The sequence below is a fragment of the Mauremys reevesii genome, linkage group 5 (genome assembly GCF_016161935.1).
Source record: "Mauremys reevesii isolate NIE-2019 linkage group 5, ASM1616193v1, whole genome shotgun sequence".
NCBI classification, from domain to species: Eukaryota; Metazoa; Chordata; order Testudines; family Geoemydidae; genus Mauremys; species Mauremys reevesii.
The window spans coordinates 79,348,152-79,372,945 of record NC_052627.1 but is presented as its reverse complement, the minus strand read 5'-3'; the positions used below and the strand labels follow the sequence as shown (position 1 = coordinate 79,372,945).

The 24,794-nt window shown below is 41.6% G+C and overlaps 1 protein-coding gene across 10 annotated transcripts; it reads left to right on the top strand.

Moving 5' to 3' along the window:
• The first annotated feature begins 19 nt into the window (after positions 1 to 19).
• On the top strand, positions 20 to 24,794 carry CENPU (centromere protein U). Of its 10 annotated transcripts, none has more exons than XM_039540520.1 (14): positions 20 to 152; positions 3,694 to 3,816; positions 5,746 to 5,788; positions 7,762 to 7,915; positions 8,663 to 8,786; positions 9,896 to 9,992; positions 10,742 to 10,873; positions 13,259 to 13,331; positions 14,372 to 14,489; positions 15,984 to 16,062; positions 17,094 to 17,141; positions 22,275 to 22,336; positions 23,396 to 23,552; positions 24,425 to 24,794. In XM_039540520.1, exons 2-14 carry the CDS (start codon positions 3,770 to 3,772, stop codon positions 24,560 to 24,562), a joined length of 1,272 nt encoding a protein of 423 aa, XP_039396454.1. In that variant the 5' UTR covers positions 20 to 152; positions 3,694 to 3,769; the 3' UTR covers positions 24,563 to 24,794. The 10 variants fall into 10 exon arrangements, with proteins under 10 accessions (XP_039396454.1, XP_039396456.1, XP_039396453.1 ...); XM_039540522.1 differs by having other exon boundaries at positions 32 to 152; positions 3,735 to 3,816; XM_039540519.1 differs by having other exon boundaries at positions 53 to 152; positions 3,699 to 3,816.

The window sequence follows — 24,794 nt, the reverse complement described above, 5'->3', positions numbered from 1 at the left end:
CTAGCCAGCGGCGGCTGTACAGGGGTTAATAGTTCCCCCCCCTCGGGGGGCGGGGCTGTGAGTAGCGCCAGGGCCGGAAGTGAGTCAGCCCGGCCGGGGCCGTTAGAATTGTCGCGGGAAGATTCTGGCTGAGTCGGGAGCGCGCGCCCGAGGTCAGTTACTGAGCGCGCGTATCCCAGCCCCCGGCGCGACTACTGAGCCCACCCCGAGCGCCGCCGCTCCCCTTCCCCCCGCTGCCCACCCTACATAGCGCGGACAGGGGCTGCCGGAGGCCGCTCTACTGCTCGGTTGGTGCGTGTGCCGTCACCCCCCCCCCCGCCTGATCACGAGCGGCCCGGCCTGGGGTGTCGGGGTGGGGCTGGGTGCTGGGGCAGCAGGGATGATGGGGCGGGGCAATGGCGGTGGTTGAGGAGGTGAGGGACAGGGCGGGCGGGGCAGAGGAGGCTGTGGCTGGGTCGTTATCCCAACTTCTTGTTCCAAAGCCCCAGTCAGGCCCTGGCCGTGTCACATATTTGGCTATAGGGTGACCAGACAGCAAATGTGAAAAATAGGCACGGGAGTGGGGGGTAATAGGATCCAGTATAAGAAAAATCGGGACTGTCCCTATAAAATCAGGACATCTGGTCACCCCATTTGGCTACATCAAGTGGATGCAAGTGTTTGCCCAGGCTCTTCCGATTAGCATTTGGGGTCCACCCTCAGCTTCCACTTCCATGTTGCAGCCAGTCTTTGCCACCCCAGCGCTCACCTGAGGCTGAGTACTCCAGTGTTTGTGTTCCAGGTCAGTGCCTGGGGGAGTTGTTCCAAAGGAACCCAGGTTCTCCAGGATCATCAGCTTTCCTGCCTTGTTGTAGCCTTCCAAAGTGGTTTTTCAGGGAAAGGGACATTTAGAGGCAAAGCTCTTCTTGGACTGCCAGGTATTGGATGGTGGACTGTGTCCATGCAGTGGTTGTCTTGGATCATGCACCTGTTTTTTGTTTGTTTCTACTGAGGGAATCCTGCCTAATGGTAGTGCAATCCCTGTAAAGCGGTATAGCGACAGGTGGGAAGTCAGTTTCAAGGAACCTGTGATGATCCTACTGATTGATTAAGTTTGCCGTTTTGTTTGCGTGGCTCAAGTGTGAGCATACTGGGGCACAGTACTCTGTAGTTGAGAAACACAGGGTGAGATTGGTTGCTTGGAGTCTTTCGGGTTAGTTTCCCATGTTATGCTGGCCAGTTTCTGGAGTACATAATTCCTGGAATTCATTTTTGTTTTTCAGCTTCCTTATGTGCTCTTTGAATGTCAGCATTTGGTCTAATGTGACCCCAAGGTACGCCAGATGTTTATAATGCTCAAGGATAGAAGCATCCTACATTATCTGGAGTTTTTACTTAGGCCGATGGTGTTTCAGCTGGAGGGCACATACTTATGTCTTACTAGGGTTGGCATTCAAGAGCTATGTATGATGGCTTTCTCCAGGTACACTCAGGGTGCCAGTTAGAATGTGTTCAGTGTCCTCAGGTCTTTCTGATTGGATAGCAGCAAAGCAAGGATCATCTGCATAAATGAATCTTTGCAAATCAGGGGATTCTGGTTGGTCATTTGTGAAGACATATTAAAAAAGAAAGGGTGATAGCACTGAACCTTGGGGCAATCCATTCCGTTGAGTACTCCATTGACATTTTTGACTATTGCGACAGAGAATGTTGATTCTCAAGCAGGGAAGAGATAACCTGGACCATCTTGCTATTTCTCAAAATTCTTGCAATTTTCAGTAGAAGTGCAGATGGTTGTGTCATAAGCTACTGACAGCCTCTGTAATTTTGCGGGTTTCAAAGTCATTTTGGGTTTATTGGGGTAAGTTTGCAACTTGACCACAGTATTGACGTACTCGGTGGAAACCAGCTTGGTCATCAGGCGGCTGCCCTTCTGCTATTGGTGCTATTCCCCTGTTATCATCTGCTCTTATAGCTTGTAGGCTGAGCAGAGTAGGGATAGTTGTTGGTAGCTCTTTGCGGTTAAGGTCTTCATATGGTTTGAGTAGCACAACCACTTCAGCTTGTCTTCACAGCCTGAATATCTGCATTGTCTCCATGCAAGAATTAAAGATATCAAGTAGCCACTTCTACACTTTTGGATAAGAGTATAGTAATATAGTACATGAGATATCTAGCTGCCTTTCAACATTTCAGAGTTTTTGAGACTGTTGTCAGCTCCTTGATGTTAGGCTGCTCATTGCGGATTTTTCTGATCCTGAGGAGCAAGCAAAGTACCTGCTTGACTTGTTTCATTATGTGCTTTGCTTTGTGGGCTGGTTTACTATTTCGGAGGAGTTGCTGTGCCAGTTGGTTGAGAGAGACTTCAGTAATACACTTTGATTGTTGTCCGTTAGGGTCCAGCTCACAAATGATGGCCTATGCTTTTTTGCTGATATGGCACAGGTTTGTTCTTTCAATCAGCTTGTTCCAGCTGTTGCACCGCTTCTTTCTGATCTCTTTTTCTGAGCCCAATAGTTCACTGAAGGGATCTGAGTCAAATAGTTCTAAATATCTTTTATATTGTTGGAATGTTTGTTCTGAAAGCCCAGGTACACCTCTATCCCGATAGACGGGACCCAATATAGCATGAATTCGTATATAACATGGTAAAGCAGCGGGGAGCCCTGGGCCCTTTAAAGCGCCACCTGAGCCCTGCTGCTTTACCGCATTATATCCGAATTTGTGTGGAGCCCCGGGCCCTTTAAATCACTGCCTAAGCCCTGGGGCTCTGGCAGTACTGTGCTATCATAGGGGCTGCTTTCAACCTTTGCGGCAATGTGCATGCCAGGAATGTTTAGTGGGATTGTCTTTCCCTGCCAAAGATTCAAGTTTAAGCCAGAAGGGACCACAGGATCATTTAGTCTGATTGCCTGTATATCACAGACCATCAGTACCACCTCATGAAACACAACAACCGAAATGACACCCAAGTATTACAGCCCACAGGAAGGACTGAAGCATACCAACACCCAAGGCCCCCTCAATGGCAGGGACATGATTAAGTGAGATGCTTCAGAGGAAGGAGATTCCAACTCCCACACCCAGAATATGGATGGGGGGGAATCCCTTCCTGACCCCTGCGAGTGTCTATTGCAGGCACATGATATCTGCTTTATTCCAGATAGGATGTCAGCCTTCTCTGCACAGAATTCTTACACACTGAAACTATTTCCTTTGGCTGAGGCTCTCAAAGGAGCTGTTTATGTCAAGGATTATATCTGGGAGTGGAAGGGGTTGGCGACTGGGTGTTGGAGTGTGTTGGCTGGTATGTGTGTGTCAGATATGTTCACATCATGACCCTGCTAATATCCCATTGCAACTAACTCTGAGAAACCAAATCTATTCTTGTCTCAGTGCCTATTGGGAGAAGGGGAGCTGACTGATGGGGAAAGGGCTGAGGGAAGGCGGGGAGGAACTGATTCTGTTTTCTTGCCTAGCTAAATCTGAGGTACTGGCTGCGTTTGGCAAAATCGCTCTGAACTCCCCATCCTGGCCCCTGCAGCAGCAGCTTGGATTAACTCCCCCTCCCCACACCATCCTCACTCCCGTGGGCCCCAGTACTACCCTGTGCTGCATGGGTCTATGCACTACCTTGACTCTGTAGTGCTCTGTTATTGATGTACAGGTAACTTTATAGACACACATTGCATTTCATTTACTCTTTTTGTAAAGGACAGGTCCCACGTTAAATGGAGACTAACATGTCATTTCAGAAAAGGCATTTGAATACAAAACTTTTGTAAGTGACATGGATAAGAAAAGGAAGATGCATGGTAAAAGCCACATGCCCGCTCTGTAAGTAAACAATGCTGTAAATTTTCCTTTACCAATGAACTCCCATTTCTTTAACATGAACTGAAACAATTCACCTGCACACACCTAAATTGAGACCGCTGAGGCTAAGATTATTTTTTTTAATGGGTGCCTAAAGTCAGTGGGTGCTGCTAAGTGCTCAGCACTTTTGAAAATCAGGCAATTTATTTAGGAGCTTTATGGCCTGATCGGGTGGCTTTTTCCTTGTAGGCATAGGGGCTGCCCACATACACCCAGTTGCTGAGTCAGGGCCTAAATAAGGTGTTACGGTCCCTGTCTTGCAATTGTCTGTGCTTGGGTGAACTGCTGTATGCATGCATAGTCTTATTGACTTATGTTGGGCTCTTCTACACTGAAATGTAAGATCAGAACCTAAGAACCTAACTTTAATACCCATTTTAAAAAAATCTCGACCTTTGTTGCTTGTTCAGTAGTTGACAACTTAATTGCTACCTCTCACAGATATCAGTGCTATCACCAGGTTTTAGATAAAACACACTACTCTGAATTCTAACTTTGGAAGACAAGTTAAAAAAAAAGATTTTTCAGCAATTTTTACTTAAGTATAAATTTGAAGACTATATGTTATATTAATAATTTGCAACTGAAAGGATTTATTAATGTAAATACTTTAACACTGTGTGGTAACAGTTCTCTTTTGCAAATGGAAAAACTATTAAAAATGCTGTGTGTATATGTATATAGTATGAAAATATAGGTGTTGTACATTAATTTTTTTAAAAGAACAGGAGTACTTGTGGCACCTGTTCTTTTTACGGATACAGACTAACACGGTTGCTACTCTGAAACCTATCATTAATTTTTTAAGCATACAACATACTTCTCTTAAACTAGCTAACTTTTAAAATTGAAATCGTCTGGCAAATATTAAGTAGAAAACAAACTAACAGAAAACCCTGCTCAAACAATATTGCCACTAACTAGTGGAGGTAATGGACTATTTGTAATATACCTCTTTCCTACAAGTGCCCCAATTAGCATGACATTCAGGTCATCAGTCAAATTGAAAATTCTATTCCAAATCCACAGGTAATAGTTTTCAGAGATATGCCAACTATGAACAGTTTTGTAAGTGCTGACTATTCAGATGTTCTGAATTAGCATATTGTATTAAGGTATTTTTGATTATTATGGCTTGCGTTCAAATTTAATTTGCTTTAACAAAAAAGTGCTAGTTTGGGTTTTTCCCTTTCATGTATGAAATTCACTTTGAAACTGCTATTTAATCATCATCTATTACCCTCCAAAAGAAAACTCTACTGCTGCTACAGAAGTGGTCCTAAATTTAATGCAAAATATCCAGTTGCCTAATTTTGGGCTAGACTGTGACTTGGATGAGACACCCAACACTATGCAGGCTACCTGGACCTTAGGTTTGGTCACGTAGAAGTAAGCAGGGCTACTCTCTCACTTGCTTTTTCTCTGCGGGGTGTTGGTAGAGAATAGGAGGAGATGCTCTAATCTCCACTAATAACTGGCCAGATTATCTGAACCAAGAAAAGAGCAGTTAACTTCTTGCTGACAAAGGCCCTCTGTAAACTGTTTACCCTGTGGAGAAACCGTAGCACTGGGTTTATGCTGTTCCTGCCCCTCCTCTTATTAAGTATTGCCTAAATAGAAGTCTGTTGAGGAGTAAGTCCTGGTTATTTTTTTCTTTAAAAAGTAAATATATAACATTAAATAAACTTATATTTGAGCATTTCCTTTGTCATTTGGGTTAAGCTCTGTTGTTGATAAGAAGCTAGACACGGGTAATGTAATAAAGTAATGTAGCCCTGATTCTAATGCAGGAATGAAGAGTAAAAGAGAGTAGGTTTAGGGTGGACTTATTTTTAAATAACTTCAGTATATTCAACTGTACATTTAATTTCTTTTATACATATTTAATAGTGAGAAGACCTCAAAGAAAAAATTGAAAAGAAATAAAGTGGATGTAAGTTACCTTAATTTTGCAGTCAATTAAAAAGAATAAAGTATAAATGTGCCATGCTGTTGAAGGTCTAGATCAGGGGATGGCAAAGTACGGTCCACAGGCTGGATCTGGCCTACCAGCTGTTTTAAGCTGGCTCTCAAGTTCCCGCTGGGGAGTGGGGTCTGTCAGGGGCCTCTCCATGCAGCTCCTGGAAGCAGTGGCATAGTCCCCCTCTGGTTCCTATGTGCTCCAATAGCCCCCTCTGGTGCTTCAGTGGAAGCTGCAGGGGCAGTCCCTGTGGATGGGGCAACATGCAGAGCCTCCTGACTGCGCCTCTGCGTAGGAGCTGGAGTGGGGACATGGCTGCTGCTTCTGGGAGCCGCTTGAGGTAAGCGCTGCTTACCTGCACCCCTGAGCCTCTCCCTATGCCTCAAACTCTGCCCCAGCCCTGATCCCCTTCCTGCCCTCCGAACCCCTTGATCCCAGCCCAGAGCACCCTCCTGCACCCCAGCCCCACCCCAAAGCCTGAACCCCCAGCTGGAGCCTACAGCCCAACCCCTGCCCCAGCCCTGATCCGCCCTCTGAACCCCTCTGTCCCAGCCCAGAGCACCCTCCTACACCCCAAACTCCTCATCCCCAGCCCCACCCCAGAGCCTGCACCCCCAGCTGGAGCCTACACACACACACACACACACCGCCGCATCCCACTTCCGTACCCTGAACTCCTCATTTCTGGCCCCACCCTTGAGCCTGCACCCCTTCCTGTACCCCAACCCCAATTTTGCGAGCATTCATGGCCCGCCATACAATTTCTTTTCCCAGATGTGGCCCTGGTCTCACTGCTGGTCTAGATCCTGAAAGCTAACCCTTATGTATGGGCATAGAGGTCTGCCTGTATGGATGAGCTTTCATCCTCTGTGGGAACTGTGTTTTGTAATCCTGCTGCTTTGCAGCTTTTGTGAGAGTGATGTGCCTTGTGGTAAAATGGACAGTTTGCTTGAAAATGTGATGCTAGTTTTCAGATCCTGACAAACATTTGATAACTATCCCATGATAAAAATAGAGACCATCCAGAACAGGAATATTCAGTGCATTTATTTTCATTGCCAAAGTGAAAACCTTAAAGTTTGACTTGGGGAACTATATTATGCTTGTATAATAGAAATGCAGGTGATTGATGTCCCTTCATTCCCTGATCTTCATTTGCACCTGAACAACTCTCACTGAAATCAATGGGAGTTACATACATAAAACTGGCAGGCTGGTTGGGCCAACAAATTCAGCCTATAGGTGACTTTTAAGCAAGCCTTTTCCCTTGCTCTCATAATATAGAGCAGCTTGTGCTGAATGATCTACTTACACTTGCTGTTTGGAACTTTCAGCAAATTAAAATTATTTCATTCTTTAACGTGCAAGTTTTGCAGCAGTGGAAATCCATGACTAGACACACAACAGTAATATGAATAACAAGGGGGGTGGCTGAAAATGTCCCTCCTTGTCTGAAGAAAAAAATAATCCGATTTTTGAAAAGAGATTAGTTCTTAGAAAGTGCTGATCTTTTGTGTCTTCTTACAAGTTTTATAATGTACTACTAAAACTGATAATATATGGAGATATACCTATCTCATAGAACTGGAAGGGACCCCGAAAGGTCATCGAGTCCAGCCCCCTGCCTCTACTAGCAGGACCAAGTACTGATTTTTGCCCCAGATCCCTAAGTGGCCCCCCTCAAGGATTGAACTCACAACCCTGGGTTTAGCAGGCCAATGCTCAAACCATAGCATAATACAAAATAGTAATATGTATCACTTCACTTTACCTTCATTCTTCTCACGAAAAATAAGTGTAAAAAAAGAAAATGCATGCATGTCCCCTTTCAAGTGTTTTGCGCCATAGCTCAGTGTCATGGATTCTATTTTAAATTTGAATTCTAAATACTATTCAAGTATTTTAAATTTGTTGTCATTATATTTAATTTGTTTTACATTGGAAAGTTGGATGTAGAAGACATTGCTTTAATACCCACCCAGGAATACAAAGCCAAGTCCCATCCTCGCAGTAACTTACTTCCATGTGAGGAACCGGATGTCTCAAGGATATTGAAGATAACTGAGACTGGGCAAGTTGAGGAGCCTGATGATTCATTTGGTTAGTATTTAACTTTTTAAAATTGTTTAATATATTATTTTTACAAGTTATCTTGCACATAAGTTATTTAAAAAACCATAAACAAAAGCCTCAGTGTCACTCCTTGCCTATGGGAATGACAAGGGAAAATTACCTCTTTTTGTTTGGGGCTTTTGTACTCTTTAATTTTGAGTAGTGCTTGTATACCACAGTGAAAGGTGCTATATAAAAGTTTAAGATAGTAAACCTGGAAGTACATAGCAGAACATCCCTTGTAAGGTGGTGGTATATAAAATGGCAGTGTTTTCATGGTTCTTGGGTGTTTGTCATCTTCCTCCATCCTTGTGCTTGTAGGTGGTGAGAACTGTGAAGAGAAACTGTTCTGCAGTCCTAAGAATATATGTGGAGATATTTTTAAACATTTGCAAGGAGAAGAGGCATTGTCCTGTCACTTTCAAATATTATTAATAGGAAAGATCTTATTCTCAACCATATATAAATTATTTTCTGGTGAAATATTAAAATCACTTTTCATGCTTCATGTGAGGCCCATTGATAGACACCCCTTGCTCTCCCCAAATTTCTTCTCTCAAAAATTTTAAACAGTGTATTTTCAAATAAGACTTAATTTGAAAAAGACACATAGTAGACATACAAATCATAACAATGCCCAATTGTATGAAATATAGCAAAACAGTGCTAGTGTAGCCAAGTGCTTTGCCTAAGCAAAGTTGCTAACTTCCGTGTTTGTTTTTCTGTTATATATAGATCACCCTTTACACAGCACTGCTGTAGATGCTGGTGGGAATGTGGAATTGCAGGAAGAGGAACACGACATAGCAGCTAGTCATTCTTCTGATTCATCTCCACAAGGGAAAAATGCAGAAACAAGGTACAGTGAAAATAAAATATTTTCCAGTCCTGGAAAACTATTAGACAATGTTTGGAAAACTTAAGCTTGCTTTTGTACGTTGGTGTGATCTCAGGATCATCCCATTATTTCAAGAGAGACTTTAAATGGTGAAATATGTCCTCATTCTATCTCAATTGCTGTCTTTTAAAATGCCCCTGCTTAAAACCGTCCAAGTAAGAAGCCAAAGCCCAAATCAGTCAGCAGGTCGGAGGGAAAAGAATTCTGGTTTGCATTATGCCAATCATGTACTGCTTATAATTTACATCTGTGTATGTTAAGACTTTCTTACTATAATGTTGTGGATGTCAGGATTGTGTTGGAGGAATTGAAAGGCTTTTAAAAAAATTTGATCCATTAGTGAGACTTCTAGTTGCAAATGACTACTATTCAGCAAAAATGGCAAAGAAAATATTAGAAAAAACAATTGAAAGGGAATCCGATTTGCTTTGAGTCTGATATAGTTTCTTTGACCTGAGAAAATTCCTCTTCATTTCAAATTATTGTAAAACAATTTTTGTTCATACATTTCTGCTTTGTTAAAACAGATTTGGTATAAATAGGAAGTAACGCTTGCTTGAATGAAGTTATCAAGACAAAAAAAAATAGTGGGTTTGACCTTTCAGGGAACCTTTTGCATCCCTGTTGAACTCCTGAAGATCATTTTTTCCCCAGCCCCTCCATCCCAATTTCCCAAGTGTACCTCATCTGCTTTTGGGGCCCAGGCATCTTTATGGCCAGTCAGCTCCAAGCTGAACTCTTTCAGAGCCTTTTAACTCTGTTTCTTAAACTGACAGTGGGGGTTGCTGTTGAGGGATATGTGGCTGCTGCCGCACTTCTTGAAGCTGATGACCTGGGAATTGAAAACTGAGAAGAAATGAAACCTGGGATTCCTGCAAGGTTGTACAGAACCACCTCCATTAGGTCACCAATGAACCCTTGGTTTTGTTGTTTAAATAAAGCATGTTGAGGATAAATGTGCAACCCATTGGTTAGCATGTAATGGGTTACACATGGATACAGATTTTATTTTATTTATTTATTTTTAAATTATGTGTCAGGAGAGTTTTTATTGCTCATCTTTATTCTAGAAAAAATCAGTGTAGTTTGAAAATTCCTGAAGATAACAAATCAGAGACAGAGGATTCTGAAGATGAATCGCTGAAGGAGAATAAGATACAGAAAAAGGTTTGTAAGAATATATCAATAACTTTTATTTAGAACATATTCTATGCCATAGTCAGATTAGACAGAGGAAAGGGTTTACAACAGACTTGTAAGAGTAGAATTTTCAGTTAATTACTAAAACTAATTTTTAAATTTTATATTGGTGCTAATCAACTTGACACACTTATGAGTGGCTTTCCTTCAAAGCGCATACACATTGCATTTCCACCACACTTAGTCTCTTGATACTTACAAGTTCTCTTGTCACATTTTCTATCTTATCTTCTGTCAGCCTGGAAGCTCTCTATTAAAGTGGCAGATTTCTGCCAGTCAGTTTTTAATGAGAGAAGCTATGCAGTAGTGCACCATATAAGTCTTACATGTTGACCTGACTGGTGTGTTAAATTCACTACCTCACACAATCCTAGTGTCTTTCACGCTGAGAACTTCCTGTGTGGAGCCCTACTGTGTAGTTATTGTTGGCCTGCCAGAAAAGAGAGTCAAAACTAATGTTGACTTTTAGTGTTCAGAAGTATGTAGTGTGAATAATTGTTTGTTTTTTTTAAAAGACTTTCAAATGTCATTTTGAAACCATAACAGGATACTGTACTCGTTTTGATTGCTCATGACATCTCAAACTTTTAAAGAAAGTTCTTATTATAGTTTTAAAGCAGTAGAGTTTAGATCTTTCAGACTGTTACTGTTCATGCCTTTTTTCTTTTGCATTTTTTAAAAATGTGAAGATTTACTTTAAATTATTCTTTATATAGATATCAGGAAATGCCAAGACCAATGTGGAGGAATCTAAGTTACCATCTGCATTAGCATTGAGGAACAGCTCTTCAGAAAGCAGCATATCAAATAAGGTTACAGATTTAGTGAAGAAGTTAAATGCACAAAAGGTAAAAGTTGTCTCAGCTACAAAATCTATCAAAAATGCCTCTCAAATCTTGTTTCTCCTTAGAATTAAGCACTAAAGCGCATAGTGATCCCTCTCATCTGTTTAAAAAGAGGGAGAATGTTTGTATTCAGGAACGAATAATAGTTTTGGGTGTGAGGGAGTAGGACAGAGGGAAAACTGAACACAGAGGTCTTGTCTACTCTAGCATTTATCTTCAAAATACTCTCACCTTGTGCAGCTTCACATGTGATACATGTCATAGTTCAAGGCAACTGCACCCGTATTCCCCCTATGTGATCCCTCAAGGCCTCAGTGCTAAGCTTCTGGCTTCTCAGCTGTCACCTCTCTTGGGCAGAGATCCACATCTCTCTCCCTCCTGACTGGGGTTTTTCCAGATGTCACAGTTCCCTGCCTACACTCTGATATCCTCAGCAAGCTAAACTGCCTAAACTGGCCAGTGTCTGTGCTTTGCTTTCTCTCCAGAGGTTATGCCCAGTGTATTGCTTGCAGGCATAAGTTACCACACAACTCTTTATAAGTACATTTATTCTTAGGGGGAAAGCATTACAGAGAAAACATTAAAAACAACAAAAGAACCTACACACATGCTGAAAAGCTTAGCAGAGGTCACCCCAACTCCAACTTTGGGCTCAGTTGGTGTCAGTCCTTGAAAACCCACAACTGGGTTATCCCTGTGTCTACAAGTTCAGAACTGTCTCAGATTCAGAACCACCATGAATAGTTCAGTTGGCCCTTTGATCTTGGTCTCATGCAACAGGTGATCAGCAGACAGTGGCCCACTCCTCAGGACTTAGCTTCAGAAGGCTAGGTTTTTGTATAACCAGGTGCCCCTAGAACAGTGGTTTTCAAACTTTTTTCTGGCGACCTAGTTAAAGAACATTGTTGATGCCCACGACCCAGTGAAGCTCGGGATGAGGGATTTGGTGTGTGAGAGGGGCTCAGGGCTGGGGCAGAGGGGTGGAGTGAGGGGTGGGGCTGGGAATGAGGGATTCAGGGTGTGGGGGGCCCCGGGCTAGGGCAGGGGGTTGGGGTGCAGGAGGGGGTCAGGGCTGAGTGTGCAGACTCTGGGCTGGGGTCAGGGATGAGGGGTTTGTGGTGTAGGAGGGGGCTCCGGGTTTGTGGGGGGCATGTCTTAGGCTGTGGCCGGGGGCTGGAGTGCAGGAGGGGACAGAGCTCTGGGCTGGGAGTGCAGACTCTGGGGTGGGGCCAGGGATGAGGGGTTTGGGGTGTAAGGGGGGGGCTCTGTGTTTGGAGGGTCTCGGGGTGTGGTAAGGGGCAGGGCTCTGGGCTGGGGGGGGCAGGCTCTGGGCTGGGGATGAGGGGTTTGGGGTACAGGAAGGAGCTCTGGGTTTGGGGGGGGTTCAGGGCTGGGGCAGGGGATTGGGGCATTGGCTTACCTTAGGTGGCTCCCAGTCAACGGCACAGCAGGGGGTGCAGAGGCTGACTTCCTGCCTGTCCTGGAAGTGGCCAGCAGCAAGTCCGACTCCTAGGTAGAAGTGCGCAATTGACTCCACGTGGCTCTCGCCCGCAGGCACCGCCCCTCCCCCAAACTCCTATTGACTGGTACCTGGTCAATGGGAGTGCGGACCTGGTGCTTGGGGGGTGGGGGGGGGCAGCATGCGGAGTGCTGTGCCCTCCCCTCCTCCCCACCTAGGAGCCAGACCTGCTGCTGGTCACTTCCGGGGTGCAGCATAGTGTTGGAACAAGTATGGACTAACTTGGCTTAGCCGGGCAGCACTATTGATGGGACTTTTAACAGCCCAATTGGTGGTGCTGACCAGAGCTGCTGCGACCCAGTCCCTTCCATTCCACAACCCAGTTTTGGGTCATGACCCACATTTTGAAAAGCACTACCCTAGAGAATCCCCAGGAAAACCACTTAATGCTTTTTGTTCCAAAAGTCTATTCTTATCTGATGCTTTGTTCAGTACTGTCCTCTGAACCCCCAGGTGCTACCTCTCCACCCTTCAAGAGGTGACATACACTTCTGGACCACAATAATAAATAAACCATTCATTTAATACTATGGACCCCAAAGATGCATTCATTTCAATAAGGTCTTCCAATAATATTGCCAACTGCATTTCTCTTCAGAATATTCCCACTGATGCAGCTTTAGCATTCCCACTGCATTACCAGTGATATCAACAATCTGGCATCTCTTGTTCACTGGCAGCATTATCAGTGTTGTCAAAACTCTGGCCAGAGCTGATCTAGATTACACAGTTGTTAAAATGCCTGTGGTGGTTCTACACTAGTGTTACTACCAACTGCTATCATTAGAAATAGTTAATTATAATTATGGGTTTAAAATGGTTGAACGTAGTTGTTCTTGAAAGTTAGTCTGCTGCATTTTGTATTGCAGAAGCCCAAGAACAGTGCTAAATCCCATGTGAAACCAAAGAAGTCTTCACAAAAGAGTGCATTAGATCCTTCTGGTAAAAGGAATTTGATACTTTTCTCTTCATAATTTTAAACTTCCTTGTAACTTTTCCTCATTAGCCATTAATGAGTTTTCCTAAAAATAGTTTTGATATCTGGTATTTTGCATCCCAGTAAGGCTAGAAATGGGAGCCTTATATAATTGGAATAGGGAGATTCTTATATAGTTGGACTCAGCACTCACTCACTAGCACTGTAACATCATGAGATACTGGGTTTCAAGATTGTGACCATTTTAGGTATAGACAAACTATTTGATATTGTTTTCAGATGTTTTTCTGACTCTCTCTGGATTCTGCCCAGTTGGGGTTATGCAGTTAGCTTTATATATGGACATAAATATGTTCCCAGTTCAGTTCTTAAGAACCCTCTAAAATATTCATAAAGTAGTTTTCCCTTAACAAATGCAATATATACATGATGGTGTGATATAAAGACTTCATCAGCATGAGTTTGGGAGTGCTATATACTATACTCGTAGTGGCCAGGAGTGGTTTGTCCCAAATAAGTGTTTATATACCCTTCATACAACAACACTGTGTACGTTTCAGAAAAACTATAGACTTTAAGCTTTATATTAAACGCCTTGAGTGTAATAATGCAGACTTTCTTGCCAAGTAAAATATGTGCATCAGACCTTTTGTATATTTCAAGATTTTGTATTTTACTACCGAGCAGAGTTGGTGACATTCAGAATGTTGGATGTAAAAGTAAAATTTATTTTTAACAATTACCAATGTACCTTAGTTATTTATGCAAAACCCACCTTGCGGTTCCCTTACTGACTATCACTAGACTATGAAATAAGATTTATATGTTACTTTTTCACACACTGTTTTAATTTAAAATTTGCATAATAAATTCTAGGTAGCTGGCGTATATCTTAGACAAGTGAAATAATTACCATTTTAGAAAATTCAAATTTGTTAAGTCAGTCAGTTTGTAAAACGCAAGTCAGTTTGTGTAGCATTACATTCTTTTAAAACAAACATTTTGATTTCATATTTCTTTTAACTAGTCATTTATTTTGTTTCAGCTGATAGTCCATTTTCTATACAGATTTGGTGCCCAAAAGGGCTGAAAAGATTTTCCCAAGATATTACAGAACTGGATGTTGTTCTGGCTGAGTTTGAGAAGATAACTGCAGACTACAAGTAAGTATCTTGCTTTCCTTTGACTGAAAACTCCAAATTAACACAATATATTTAGTTTGCTTGAAACCAGGGGATGTATTAGATGACTGCCTATAGTTTCTGTGATACAAATGGCATTTTCTTTAAGATGTGATCCTAGGGAGGTTGGCCTCAGATTTGGTGTTGCCCAAATATAAATATTGCTATTATGGATAGCTATTGTGATTGGGGAGCAATTTCTGAACACGATATATCTCAATATCTGCTTGAAGATGCACATTGATCTATCAAGACCCAGGAGAGGCTGGAAATATCCTACATTTGTTAAGCTGGTTTCATGGGCTCTGTCTGTTTGATTTCCATTGAAGCAGTCAGCTTTGAGGCTCACTTAAAATGTGACTTTTTTTTTGGTCTTAACAGGGTTTTGATGTTCTCAATCTGCTGTTTAGGTCTCTTAATCAGAATTGAAGCGCTTATTCAATATAAAACATTTATCCTGTAGTTAATTAATAACTGTATAACTTCTTAATTCCTAGCATTTGTGAAAAAACACTGGTAGTGGTCCCCCAAGTTAGCTAAATTCTACATATTAGGGTACGTCCATACTACCTGCCCGGGTCAGCGGGTAGCGATCGACTTCTCGGAGTTCGATATATCGCGTATCATCTAGACGCAATATATCGAACTCCGAATGCGCTCCCGTCGACTCTGGAACTCCACCACTGCGAACGGCGGTGGCGGAGTCGACGGGGGAACCGTGGACTTCGATCCCGCGCCGTGAGGATGGGTAAGTACTTCGAACTAAGGTACTTCGAGTTCAGCTACGCTATTCGCATAGCTGAACTTGCGTACCCTAGTTTGAACCTCCCCCCCCCCCCCAGTGTAGACCAGGCCTAAGACTTGCAAACTTGGGTGGATTTACCCCTAAAAAGAAGTGCTTCATGATGTATTGTTTCACTAGGCAAGTTCGAAAAAGTGCAGAAGGGAAGCCCTATACGTAGTTTATTATTGGTATTACCTCCTGCTGCCCCGAAAGTCTCATTGCTCTTAAAATCCTAGTGCTAATTTCTGTGGACCTTGCCTCACTGAAGAATAGGAAACTTTCCTTTTCTTCAAGTAGCAATGTCCAAAGAACTAACCAGTCCCAGGTGAACTTGGGATGAACAAAACAAACAAAAACTTTTGATTTAAAAGCCAACCCAATGTTTTATCTCCTTAGCTCTGCAGTAGGCATATGCTAATCATAAAAGAAAAGGGGGGCGGGAGGGGGAAGCTGAATGCACTAAAATTCTTGGCTGCAGAAGTCATCACAACTGGTAAACTCTTCAAGGGGAAGAGTTAGGCTGTTGCCAGTAACTGACAGGTCTGTCTCTGCCTCCTATGCTGAAAGTCCAATGTTAGTATCTGTAGATCTTGCTACTTGAAGAAAGGAAATACTCAGATAAGCACAGATACCTTTTTCCTATACTAACCCAACTCTGGTTTTATTTTACTCCCTTCCTCCCCAACTTCCAGACAAAGGGTGGAGTCTAGGATTTGCAGGGAAGCTATTGAGGTCTTCTATTCTGGCTTCAAGGACCAACTCACTAATACTGTAAGTATAGTAGTAAATATAAAAACATTTGTGTAGAGGTGGTTGTAAAATTTGTCAGAATACTTGTACACCTGCTACTTTTATATATAGTCTTTTACTGATGCATCTCAGGGCATTTTAAAATTAATCCACCTTGTGAGAGATGGATGAATTAAGAAATAAAACTTTTAATCACTATTGCTCCAACTTGCTGCACATGGACAGACTACTGCACCTGTGCAAGAACTCTAGTGGTGTTCCACCTGGGCACAGCAGTTTGCACACAGACAATAAATTACAGGATTGGATTAGCTTTTGGGAGACAAGGACCTTCTCTTGTGCAGTTACCAATGAGCAAGGAGTTCTGCAAAGTGGATGCAAGTTAAAGGGTTGAGACTTTATAGAGCTGAAGGTCTGCCAAGATACAAACAGTACGTCTTCTATATCTGCCTCAGAAGCCTTGTATTTGTGAAATACCTTTCCTGGTGCCTGCAGGGGGGCCATGTTCAGGGCTTTAAAATTAGGGGTTTTTTTAAGGGGCCTCTGACGTACATCACATGGAGAATAGACTTTTGCAATATCATTTTTCAGACCTATCCACTGACTGGAGAGAACAGTAATTATAGCTGTGGAGATTAAGATTTAAAATATAGATATATTTCGTGAAATAAATTGAGAATTTTAGTCTTTACTTATGACCATTGCCACAATCAATATTAAAATTATAATTGAACGTTAAAATTGTCCATGCTAATAAATCATTTGAAACAACAAAACTTCACGCATTTCTATAACAAGGTGGTAAAGAACCTGGGATTTTTAGATAGGGAGCTAGAGAGTGACAGCCTTGCCTCCTGGTGGTGGAGAGAGTAGCATTTTATAACAATCCTTGTTCTGGGCTGGGGAAAGGACATGCCAGACAGAATTACCAGTGACTAATTTCTTTAAGCCAAAGTGTTTCAAAAGTAATTCTTACAGCAGTGATTATAGAGTAAAAGGATGGGGAAGGAAAGGTTTTCCTGACAATACACAATGTTTTCCTTTACCTGTAGATAACAGAAGTCCAGGAACTGAAGGATTTGAAAAGAAAAAATGCTAAGGTAAAATAGAGCAATGATCTCTTTATAGTGTTTAAATGATGCTATGTTTTATTTAGAGACAGAAATGTATAGAGCCAATGTTTAACTGCAAAACCAAACTTGGATGTTTGTTTCTAAAATTATTAGAATACAAATATACCTGGATAAAGTTTGTGAAACACATTTTATCTGGGAATAACACTGTCTGTAATATACTTAAAAAAATCAAACAGAACAAAAATCCAGTTTGAAACTGTTTTTTGCTAGACTGTTAATCAGTTGTGCTAGTTCAGTAACCAGTGAGCAAACTATAAACCAAGAATTACTAAAAGCTGTTAATATGCCAGATTCTGATCTCTGCTAACAATCTTGGGTGTGGTGTACAGTTTAAAAAATATATATATAGTAAATAAATTGACACACTATTCAGTATTTATTTCACAGCAATGGTGTCAGAGTATCATTTAAAAGGAAAGACAAAATGTATGCTTAAACTCCATTCCGTCAGGATTGGGTCTGCCATTGATTTGCTACTGATGCATGCTGTGACTACAACTACATGAAAAAAAATAAGCAATGAGTACTCTGATTATAGTTAAGGCTACGAGTTTGTCCGTGACTTCTGCAGCTGCTGGTGCAGGGGCATCTCAGATGCACTGGCTGCTGCGGGGGCAGTCTAAGCCCCCACCCCCCAGGAGAGCAGAATGGGTGTGGGAGGGGGCAGAGGCACCAGATGGGGTGAGACGGGTTCTGGGCAGTGCTTACCTGGGGGGTTCGCCAGAAGCAGTGACATCCCCCTTGCTCAGTTGCTAGGCAGAGGCGTGGCCAGGCAGCTCTACGCATTGCCTCCACCCAGAGCGCTGGCTTTGCAGCTCCCATTGGCCGGGAACCTATCTGAGTTTTTCTAAAAATACCTGTGACTAAAACATAGCCTTAATTATAGTATGGTACTCTGTTTTGCCTTGTGCTTCATTTATATGAAGGTGTACTCTTACTTGAGAGAAAGTGTGAGCACTACTGAACTGTGAATTGCCACTAATGAATAGTTATTGGGACAGAGTGAGAATGACTTTATAGCTGTGATACTCAGACTGAGGCTCATGAGCTGCTTTACTGTGTCACCTGCAGCTCTTTGGAGCACATGATATTAACACATTCTGATTTTAATTATTAACCAATCAGGATGCTTTTACTATGTTATAACCAATTGTAGTTGATAAAATAATACTTTGTCAGTTCTTTTGCTGTGAGAATAATATCTATTTCCCCGTCATACTGTTTAAATATGAATATATAGTATTATACTAAACGAAACAATGAATTCACACTACTGTGGCTCTTTTGGGTAATGTTCATCGCTAATTTGACTCCTAAACCATTGAGATCCAAGTATCATTGCTTTATAGCTTGTGGTTTAGGGTGCTCATTTAGGAGAGATGGGAGACCTACATTCAAGTTCCTGTTCCAGTGGCTATTTAATTATTTATACAAAGTGGAACAGTTTCAGTACGAGAGGCAGAGAGACCTAGAATATCCCATTGGCCAGTGGTAAGGGCATTTTTCTTAATGTAGGAGACCTGATTTCAAATATCCTCCATTGTTACCTAGGGTTCTTTCAACCCAAAGCTCTTGGTAACTTTTACTCTGTGCGAAGTGGTGTCCGGAAATAAATCAGGGGAGACAAGGCCGTCCGACCGATAGATGGCTGGCACAAACAGGACAACACAAGAGTGCTTTCACTTAAAGCTACACTTTATTTAGTGTCAAGCACTAACATACATAGATTCATAGATTGTAGGGCTGGAAGGGACCTCGAGAGGTCATTGAGTCCAGTCCCCTTCCCTCATGGCAGGACCACATGTCCGCAACAGATTAGTAAAACACCCCCAACCCTTGATAATTACCAAAGCTGAGTGTGGCTCTTGAGTGAAACAGCGGCAGGCTTCCGGTGGCCAAATCTTCCGTCTGCTGGTGGGGATCGCCAGATGTATCCAGAGGGGGAGTCCCCAAACAAGTCCAACTATCTCAAGCTTTTTCCCCTTATTTATACATTAGTAATAGAATGACATGTCCCTTAAAGAAAACTTGTTAAGCAAGCAGTTCCAATGGGCAAGCAAGAGGCTCCTTCTAATTGAATTATCCAGGGGTGGGTTTTTCCAGAGTTTGGAGCCCTGAGACCCCAATAGACATTCCTGAGGCACATCCTGCTCTTTTAAAATACATGTATCAGCAACTTCAACACAATTCTCATCAGGAAGGATGCGGGGTCAAGCTGCCCTTTCTGTGGCACCCCAAAACTCCCCCCTCTTCTGCCCTGGTCATGCTGAGACTGCTGAAGGGCCAATTTACAGCTTGCTGACTTGGCTGCCTTTAACCATAAGCCATAGTGGTTTCAGGCACTTTACTGGTTTGCCAAAGTCTCCCCTTACACCATCACACAGAAGGTGGAATTGATCCTGCGTCTCCCATGTCCCCAGTGAATGCTCTAACCATTAGGCTAAAGTTTATAAGAGATGCCTCCTTCTCCTGGCATTTAAGTCCCAAAAAATCTTCTGGGCAGAACCTACTTGATGAATTCACATCAAATTCACGAATAGTTTTGGGTTGATCGAAACTGCATTTGTTGTTGAATAAGCTATTTGTCCGAAAAACGTTTCCCACCTCTAATTCACAAGCATATTTTAGTCCAGCCCTGAAAACAGCAGATCAGTCTCACCCAGCAATTCTAGTATATTTGAATCATCGTCTTTCCTTTGCATTTTCCCATCAAGTGGAGTCAGCATTCTTGTAAAATTCATCTTCCAGACACTGATGGCAACCTTCTCTGTGTCCTCCATCAGTGTCTCAAACCACTGTTTTCTAGGTCTTCCTTCTAGTCTTTGAATGTAAATTCAATATTTTTTGGAGAAGGAGGTTACTAGTGGAGTTCCTCAGGGATCGGTTTTGGGACCAATCTTATTTAATCTTTTTATTACTGACTTTGGCACAAAAAGTGGGAATATGCTAATAAAGTTTGCAGATGATACAAAGCTGGGAGGTATCGCTAACATAGAGAAGGACCGGGATATCATACAGGAAGATCTGGATGACCTTGTAAACTGGAGTAATAGTAATAGGATGAAATTTAATAATAAAAAGTGCAAGGTCATGCATTTAGGGATTAATAACAAGAATTTGGGTTATAAACTGGGGACACATCAGTTGGAAGTAACAGAGGAGGAGAAGGACCTTGGAGTATTGGTTGATCACAGGATGACTATGAACCGCCAATGTGATATGGCCATTAAAAAAGCTAATGCGGTTTTAGGATGCATCAGGCAAGGTATTTCCAGTAAAGATAAGGAGGTGTTAGTACTGTTATACAAGGCACTGGTGAGACCTCATCTGGAATACTGTGTGCAGTTCTGGTCTCCCATATTTCAGAAGGATGAATTCAAACTGGAACAGGTACAGAGAAGGGCTACTAGGATGATCCGAGGAATGGAATACCTGTCTTATGAAAGGAGACTGAAAGAGCTTGGCTTGTTTAGCCTAACCAAAAGAAGGCTGAGGGGAGATATGATTGCTCTTTATATCAGAGGGATAAATATCAGGGAGGGAGAGGAATTATTTAAGCTTAGTACCAGTGGACACAAGAACAAATGGATATAAACTGGACACTAGGAAGTTTAGACTTTAAATTAGATGAAGGTTTATAACCATTAGAGGAGTGAAGTTCTGGAACAGCCTTTCAAGGGGAGTAGTGGGGGCAAAAGACATATCTGACTTCAAGACTAAGCTTGATAAGTTTATGGAGGGTATAGTATGATGGGATAGCCTAATTTTGGCAAATAATTGAACTTTGATTATTAGCAGGTAAATATGCCCAATGGTCTGTGATGGGATGTTAGATGGGATTGGATCTGAGTTACTACAGAGAATTCTTTCCTGGGTGCTGGCTGGTGAGTCTTGCCCACATGCTCAGGGATTAACTGATCGCCCTATTTGGGGTCGGGAAGGAATTTTCCTCCAGGGAAGATTGGCAGAGGCGCTGGAGGTTTTTCGCCTTTCTCTGCAGTATGGGGCACGGGTCACTTGCTGGAGGATTCTCTGCACCTTGAGGTCTTTAAACCACAATTTAAAGACTTCAATAACTCAGACATAGGTTAGGGGTTTGTTACAGGAGTGGATGGGTGAGATTCTGTGGCCTGCATTGTGCAGGCGGTCAGATTAGATGACCATAATGGTCCCTTCTGACCTTAAGTCTATGAATCTATCTATGAAGGAGATTTGAGAGGGGGAAAACAGGAAGGGATTCCTGGTAAAATTACATTTAATAATTTGGTAGATTAAAAATGTTTTTAATCATACTGTTTTTAAATAGTGATTATCAGTCCGAGTCGTACATTGCATGCAAGCTTTCTCGTTTAAACTTCTGTCTTTATATAATCAAGTTCTAAATCAGAACTTTTCTATGGAGTCATCCAGAACTGAGGCTCCAATGCTAAAAGCTGTTCTGTGCAGAGCAACCTGCAGGATTAGGGCTGTAGTTTTAAGTACTTAAATAATTGAATTAAATAATATAGAAAAATCCTAAATGTACAGTGCGCCTTTCATTCTGAAGGATCCTAAAGTACTACATAAACAACATGCTATTCTTACATGTAAAAAAAAATCTGTGAAAGTGTATGTAATTGTATATACTGTGGTGTAAAGGTTTTTATAGATGAGAATGTGGGGTGCCTATATTATGATTGGCTTTGCAACTCCTGAGTTAGAGATCCTCCCAAATAAGTATTAATAAAAAACAAATTTCTACACCAGTGTCTTATGCCAAATATTACTGAAAAGCTTGAAATTTTTTTAAAATGTTGGGATTTACGTGCCTGGATGAACAAGGATCCTGTACTACAGTGAGTTCAACTGTTCATGTTATGGAGGAAGAGAGAAAATTCTAACAAATGTTAGAGACCCTATTGAAAAAAATACCTAAAATAGCACTTCCATATATTACATTGTCATGAATTGTAAGACTTGGTATCTCAAGATTTTCCATGTCTAGAACCCAGAGCATTGTCAATTCAGAATGCAGAGTCGGGGGCATGGGGGAAATCTACCTTGTCATTTAACTGTCTTACTCTTGAAAGACTGCTATTTCACTTAATTATATTATAGGTGATCACAGACATCAATAAGAAAAGACGGCGTTTGCTGGAAGTTAGAGAAGAACTAATTCGGTAAGTTTCCATTTGCTGAAATGTATAGTGATTATATTGATTTAAAGCATACAATAATAGCCTATCAGTGGAAATTGAGGAGTCCTGTTACTGTCCAGAAAATCTAAGGTAACTCTTGCTTTTGTCATTAACTGACTTTCTTTGTGTAAATAGCAGATGAAACATTTACGGCCTGCACCAGCTGAACATATGTATTCCTTCCTATTTGCAAGAGCTAAAATTAACCACTCCATCTCCACAGGAGTTGTGGAACTGCCTAATAGAAACAGGCAGTCATTTTCACAATCTCCAGCTACTCTAAATTCTTGGGATAATGTCTGCCAGTTGGGCTACACGTTCCATAAGAAATACACCAGCTGCATGACTGGAGGTGAGAACATGATCAGATAGGTTAAGACTACTTAAATTTTAACACACACTGAACATGGAACAGTGTGTGTGGCATTGTTCCCACCCCCAGTATAGCTCACCTTAATCTTGCTGGGTAAACTTCCTGATTCCCTTAATAGAACTCGGCCTTGAAGATGTGCAATACATTCTGATTTTAACTGCCCCTACAGGGGTAGGATGTTTCCCAAGATAGTACATGCAGCAGTCTGGTATGGTGGAGTCACAGAATGCCTAATGCCATATTCCATTACTGTAAGAAATAGGATATTTCTCAAAATAGAGGAAGAATACTGTTGGCTCTATTTTACTTAAATGTAATGTGTAAATCCATTTTAAATTGTACTTCTTGGCAAAAGCCATCTCCTAGAATCCCCTTGATCACAAATGTGATCGCTGGATTCCTGTCAGAAGAATTACTGTATTATTGACATTAAATATCTGTTCTTATTAGATAAAAACAAACAGTATGCACAATTTAAAGGACCATATTGCTATCAATTAGTTACCAAAGATTTATCCTAATTGAGAAAAATACCAGGCTGTTGCACTGTCTGCATTTTACACTTTTATGACCCCATTAAGTCATGTTCAGTAGAAACAGTACATTCAAAGTAACTCCTGAAAGAGAAAAATTCACAACACAGTCCTTAAGTATTGATGTTTTTTAAGGACTGGACCACAACTGAAGCAACTACAAAGAGAATATGCTGAGCTACAAGAAAGAGAATCTTCTCTCAGGAACACAACCCAGTTCCTAACTGATTTAAAGGAGGTGCAGCAACAATATATAAATTGCAGAGAAGACCAACCACAAGAAAAAGTAGTTGTAAGTACATCTTGATTCTACAACATTGCACTAGCTAATTCAAGTTTTGTCTCTTTGGGAGAAGAAACTAAATGATGATTCAGGGCAGATAGCAATATCATTATGTTGGTGTCTGTCAAGGCCTTGTACTGCATGGCAAAAACTTCAGTGCTGTGGTATCCAGGACACACATGTAGTGTACTACTTTTTAAAAGTTCAGTGAGAAACAAAGTCAGTTTGTTTTCTTATAGATGTAGGTCAAACCCTGGTGCCCAGGAGCTTCCCTACATACAAGATGGTAGTGTTTGCTAACTTTCAAACCTCACAGTGAATTTTGTAACCCTCTTTAATGCTCGAACGTCTGTTCAGCAGCATAGCACTGATAGTGAGCTTCTCAAATATGTACTTTAAGTAGTGTAGGAGACCTGTACAGGAATTGTCTTGGCCTGGAATATAGTCTCCTCTCTTCTAGGGCACTGCTGACCTCTGTCTAAGGAAGCTGTCCACTTTAGGACATACTACACCTCTACCCCGATATAACGCGGTAAAGCAGTGCTCCGGGGGGGTGGGGCTGCGCACTCTGGTGGATCAAAGCAAGTTCGATACAACGTGGTTTCACCTATAATGCAGTAAGATTTTTTGGCTCCCGAGGACAGCGTTATATCGGGATAGAGGTGTATCAGTTTATGCTTAGTATAGCCAAACTTTAACTTGACTTAAACATGCAGAATAGAACATTTGGAGAGAGTGACATCAAATTATAATCCACTCTTTCAAATATGTCCAGTATGAGAGACAAATGGAATACATGGGATAATAGGCAAGTAATTGGACAATGTTTGTTTGCAAAGAGTTAAAAGTAAAGCCTTGTAATTTTTTTCCTCCAACAACAGTACGGAACTTCCAGCATTCCTGCTCTTCTGGTGGAATCACAACGAATTTTAAGAGCTGAAAGTCATTTTCAAAATATCAGCACAAGATTACAAGAGTTTCTGAATTTGCAGAAAAAGGAGCTGCCAGAGAAATTGTAAATGCTTTATACTTCTTGCAACTAAGCACAGTTAACATCAGTTAAGTGTATTCATATTCATATACAGATAGCTACTTCTTTGGTAAGGTGCTAAACATACATGGTTATGACATTCCTACTCCATTTAGATTTTGGTATTTTGTGTTTGCACTCTTTAATTTCTGATATAACAGAAGCAACAATTGTTTAAATACTACCATATGCATTTAATAAAACAAAGCACTGTGTTTAAA

What these genes read in the sequence shown, in the direction of transcription:
- CENPU (XM_039540516.1), top strand. Translation starts at nt 3,148, where the DNA reads ATGTCAGCCTTCTCTGCACAGAATTCTTACACACTGAAACTATTTCCT. An exon ending in AGAAGTTAAATGCACAAAAG is followed by an intron (nt 10,874 to 13,258) that starts GTAAAAGTTGTC and finishes TTTGTATTGCAG; the next exon opens with AAGCCCAAGAACAGTGCTAA. An exon ending in GTTAGAGAAGAACTAATTCG is followed by an intron (nt 22,337 to 23,395) that starts GTAAGTTTCCAT and finishes ATGTTTTTTAAG; the next exon opens with GACTGGACCACAACTGAAGC.